The 4,782-nt window shown below is 52.9% G+C and overlaps 1 protein-coding gene across 1 annotated transcript; it reads right to left on the bottom strand.

The window, feature by feature from the left end:
- Positions 1-2,077: 2,077 nt before the first annotated feature.
- Positions 2,078-4,479, bottom strand: LOC135980923 (uncharacterized). The gene is made up of 2 exons (XM_065581549.1): positions 3,642-4,479; positions 2,078-2,647 (listed from the first exon to the last, which is right to left on the bottom strand). Exons 1-2 carry the CDS (start codon positions 4,216-4,218, stop codon positions 2,172-2,174), a joined length of 1,053 nt encoding a protein of 350 aa, XP_065437621.1. The 5' UTR covers positions 4,219-4,479; the 3' UTR covers positions 2,078-2,171.
- Positions 4,480-4,782: the final 303 nt, after the last annotated feature.

Below are 4,782 nucleotides of genomic sequence, written 5' to 3'. Positions count from 1 at the left end.
AAATGAGTCGAGGGTGCTTTTGGGAAACTGTCGTCATCCGTCCATCACTCCCGCCCTCCCTCCCTGAAAGCGCCGGCGGGAAAACAGTTCGCGCGCTTTTCCAGTCATTGACAGCGCGGACGCCACTGTACTCCGAGCATGGAGCCCGCTGCGACCATCGCTGCAGTTGTGGCCGCTCTCAACGTCTCGCAGCTTATCATAAAGGTTTCCCTGAGGCAGATGCAGAAAAGTCAGGCAAGGAGGCTACGGCACCGCGGTGATGTCCTGAAGTCTGAGAGTAGCACAGACCTGTCAGAAAGCAGGCGACCCAGCGCCGAGGACATCACAGTGGCAATGGGTCATGTTGATGCCGTGGAACGGCGATTCTGGGCACGGGAGACAAGCACTGAGTGGTGGGACCGCATAGTGCTGCAGGTCTGGGATGAATCCCAGTGGCTGCGAAACTTTCGCATGCGGAAGGGAACTTTCCTGGAACTTTGTGAGTTGCTGTCCCCTGCCCTGAAGCGCAGTGACACCCGGTTGCGAGCTGCACTGAGTGTACAGAAGCGAGTGGCCATAGCCCTGTGGAAGCTTGCAACGCCAGACAGCTACCGGTCAGTCGCGAACCAGTTTGGGGTGGGCAAATCTACCGTGGGGGTTGTTGTGATGCAAGTAGCGAAGGCAATCGTTGATGTACTGCTGCCAAAGGTAGTGACCCTGGGAAACGTGGAGGCGATCATAGATGGCTTCGCAGCGATGGGATTCCCAAACTGCGGTGGGGCCATAGATGGAACTCACATCCCTATCCTGGCACCGGACCACCAGGCCACCCAGTACATTAACCGAAAGGGATACTTTTCCATGGTGCTGCAAGCACTGGTGGACCACAGGGGACGTTTTACCAACATCTACGTGGGATGGCCGGGCAAGGTTCATGACGCTCGTGTTTTCAGGAACTCTGGTCTGTTTAGACGGCTGCAACAAGGTATTTACTTCCCGGACCACAAAATAACTGTTGGGGATGTGGAGATGCCTATAGTCATCCTCGGGGACCCAGCCTACCCGCTAATGCCCTGGCTCATGAAGCCCTATACTGGCGCCCTGGACACTGAAAAAGAACTCTTCAACTACCGGCTGAGCAAGTGCAGAATGGTGGTGGAGTGTGCTTTTGGCCGTCTCAAGGGGAGATGGAGAAGCTTACTGACTCGCTGTGATCTCAGCGAAACCAATATCCCCATTGTTATAGCAGCTTGCTGTGTGCTCCACAATCTCTGTGAGAGCAAGGGGGAGACCTTTATGGCGGGGTGGGAGGTTGACGAAAATAGCCTGGCTGGTGATTACTCACAGCCAGACAGCCGGGCGATTAGAAGAGACCAGCGGGAAGCGCTGTGCATCCGGGAGGCTTTGAAAGCAAAGTTCCTGAGTGAGCAGGGTAACCTGTGATTTTATAGTTTGTGTACTGAGAAGCTAAACCTGCCCCCGTTTCTTTACCCAGGTAATGTTGACTATCCTATCCAGTTACATACCCCCTTCACCCCCCCTCCAACACACGTGTCGAAATAAAAATAGTTCTACTTTGTTAAAGCACACCGTTTTCTTTAATACTGTTTTCGCGGGAATTTTTTAAAACTGGGACGCAGACTGTGGTGCGGGGCGGGTCTAGTGTTGTGATGCGAATGCAGCTTCTAAACTCAAGGATTGACAGGCTCCGCTGCGGTGGGATGCTTGTTTCAACGGAGCCTGTCACCCCTCCTGATCGGGACTGTGTGTATGGGAGGTCTATTTGACTTTGTGGCAGGGGGAGGACGGTTACAGATCCCATGCTGTGTGGCTCTGTGATCCTGTCTAAGGACCGGCGCTTAAGATCTGTAACTGCCCTCCCCCGCCACAAAGTCACAGAGCAACCCACCCCCCCCAACATTACATCAAAACAACCTCCCAGACTAACCGGGGCAACTAGTCACTGCATCACTGCACTGTGTATGTGCCCTGCTGCTGTGCCTGCCCCCGACTATGTACCCTGCCAAAGGAGACTGTCCTGTCCAATTTCCAACCCCCTTTCCCCTCCTCCTCCAAAAGAACATGATTGAAACAGTAGTTAACAGAAACGAATTTTTTATTATCAACTACACATGGCATTGGGAGGTGAAACTTGGACGTGGGCTTGTGTCAGGCGGGAAGGAAAGAACTTTTCAAATTTTGGGAAATGAGAGCCTTCTGCTACTAGAGCTCTCTGCAGGGGTGGAGTGAGAGTTAGCAGGGACTCTGCCGCCTCTCCTTCTTTGCACTTTGGGTGAGGTGGGTATGGGACTTGGTGGCGGGGGAGGGCGGTTAGAGATGGACTGCAGCGGGGCTCTGTCCTCCTGCCTCCGTTCCTGCAGAACATCCACAAGGCGCCGGAGCGTGTCCGTTTGCTCCCTCAGTAGTCCAAGCAGCGTTTGAGTCGCCTGCTGGTCTTCCTGCCGCCACCTCTCCTCCCGATCCATGTTGGCTTGGTGCATTCGGGTCAAGTTCTCCCGCCACTGGGTCTGCTGTGCTGCCTGGGCTTGGGAAGAGGCCATAAGCTCAGAGAACATGTCCTCCCGTGTCCTCTTCTTCCTACGCCTAATCCGCGCTAGCCTCTGGGAGTGTGATTCCAGGCTAGGTTGTGAGACAGTCGCAGACGGGGCTGTGGAAATGGGAAAAAGGGAGTGAATTCCTCTGAAAGATAAATGTAGTTGTGAACAAAGAACATAGTCTTTCTCTGTGAACAAGACCATGCACAGCACCTTTCACATGCGCACTCAGCACAAGGTCGAATTCTCGGCCTTCGCATTCTGTGCCTGGGGTCTTGAACAGCACATTTGAGAAGCGAGGCAGCACAACGGAATTTCTGTTGCAGGCAGACATGGTAAGCCGTACACTTGTGGCAGTTTAAAACTTTTATATTACCACTGGCCTCATTTCACATTTAAATCAATGTCAGTCCCTGCTGCCAGCAATCCGGCAAGCGGGAACTCTGCCCCTGTCCCACCCCCTCGCGGCTGTCCCCGGGAATGATCCCTTTCGGCTGCCCCTCTCCCGCCTCCACCGCGTGGCTGCAAACCAGCGGTGACAGTTCTGTAAAGGAACGGGAAAGCAGTCCCAACACTAACATTCCCCTACCTAATTAAAAGCAGGTCACCATGGCCGACATCACCCTGATGAGGATCTCCGAGAGCGACAAAGAGAGAATGCTCCGGGAAAGCCTCCAAAGACCAGGGCCGTATGCCGCCCTGCTGTGCAGAGCAATGATCCCCGAGTACCTGATAATCTCGTGGCGCGGCAACGTGTCGTACTTCGGAGGACCCAATAAGGCCGCTCTCCCCAAGAACCTCATGCAACGGCTTTCAAGTTACCTCCAGGAGAGCTTCATCGAGATGTCCCAGGAGGATTACTGCTCTATCCCCGCACATATAGACCGCATTTTACTGTAGCTGCAGTAGCAGGGAATACACAGTAGAGCGGCTTGTGCAGGACAATCACTGAAAACCGGACATTGCTAGATTTCTTTTCAAAACTTGCACTGCCCCTTACTAAACCGTTAAGCGCCTAGGGCACACTAATCATGAACAACCCATTCTTTTAATTGTTAATATTCCTGTTTTGTTAAAAATAAATGTTTAGATGTTTACAACACTTACTGGCTGATCCTTCACCAGATTCTGTGTCCGGGGTAATGGCTGGGGACGCTTCGTAGGGGATCTCTGTAAGGGTGATGAAGAGATCCTGGCTGTCGGGGAAATCAGCGTTGTGAGAGCTGCCAACTGCCTCGCCCTCCTCATCTCCTTCCTCATCTTCCCCGTCCCCTAACATGTCTGAGGAACCGGCCGTGGACAGTATCCCATCCTCAGAGTCCACGGTCACTGGTGGGGTAGTGGTGGCGGCAGCACCGAGGATGGAATGCAGTGCCTCGTAGAAACGGGATGTCTGGGGATGGGATCCGGAGCGTCCGTTTGCCTCTTTGGTCTTCTGGTAGCCTTGTCTCAGCTCCTTGATTTTCACGCGGCACTGCGTTGCATCCCGGCTGTATCCTCTCTCTGCCATGTCTTTAGAGATCTTCTCGTAGATCTTTGCATTCCTTCTTTTGGATCGCAGCTCGGAAAGCACGGACTCATCGCCCCACACAGCGATGAGATCCAAGACTTCACGATCAGTCCATGCTGGGGCTCTCTTTCTATTCCCAGACTGCACGGCCATCACTGCTGGAGAGCTCTGCATCGTTGCCAGTGCTGCTGTGCTCGCCACGATGTCCAGACAGGAAATGAGATTCAAACTGGCCAGACAGGAAAAGGAATTCAAATTCAAATTTTCCCGGGGCTTTTCCTGTGTGGCTGGTCAGAGCATCCGAGCTCGCACTGCTGTCCAGAGCGTCAACAGAGTGGTGCACTGTGGGATAGCTCCCGGAGCTATTAGCGTCGATTTCCATCCACACCTAGCCTAATTCGACATGGCCATGTCGAATTTAGCGCTACTCCCCTCGTCGGGGAGGAGTACAGAAGTCGAATTAAAGAGACCTCTATGTCGAACTAAATAGCATCGCAGTGTGGACGGGTGCAGGGTTAATTCGATTTAACGGCGCTAACTTCGACATAAACGCCTAGTGTAGACCAGGCCTATGTAGAAACATTCACATAACTGTTATCCCTACTTCCCTTTCCATCTCCTTCCATTTGTTTGTTTCACTCAGATGTTGCACCTATTATTTGTAATACTGTAGCACCTAGGGGCCCTAGTCATAGACTGGGACCAGGACCTAGTCCTAAAACATAGATAATGAGATAT

Source organism: Chrysemys picta, chromosome 1 (assembly GCF_011386835.1).
Source record: "Chrysemys picta bellii isolate R12L10 chromosome 1, ASM1138683v2, whole genome shotgun sequence".
NCBI classification, from domain to species: domain Eukaryota; kingdom Metazoa; phylum Chordata; order Testudines; family Emydidae; genus Chrysemys; species Chrysemys picta.
Note: the sequence above shows the minus strand (reverse complement) of the source record. Positions and strands in the feature narration are given on the sequence as shown.

Bases quoted from the DNA above. Each gene is read 5' to 3' on its own strand.
- LOC135980923 (XM_065581549.1), bottom strand. From the start codon at position 4,218: ATGCAGAGCTCTCCAGCAGTGATGGCCGTGCAGTCTGGGAATAGAAAG. The intron at 2,648-3,641 runs GTAAGTGTTGTA...CCATTTCCACAG, and splicing joins ATCTGGTGAAGGATCAGCCA to CCCCGTCTGCGACTGTCTCA.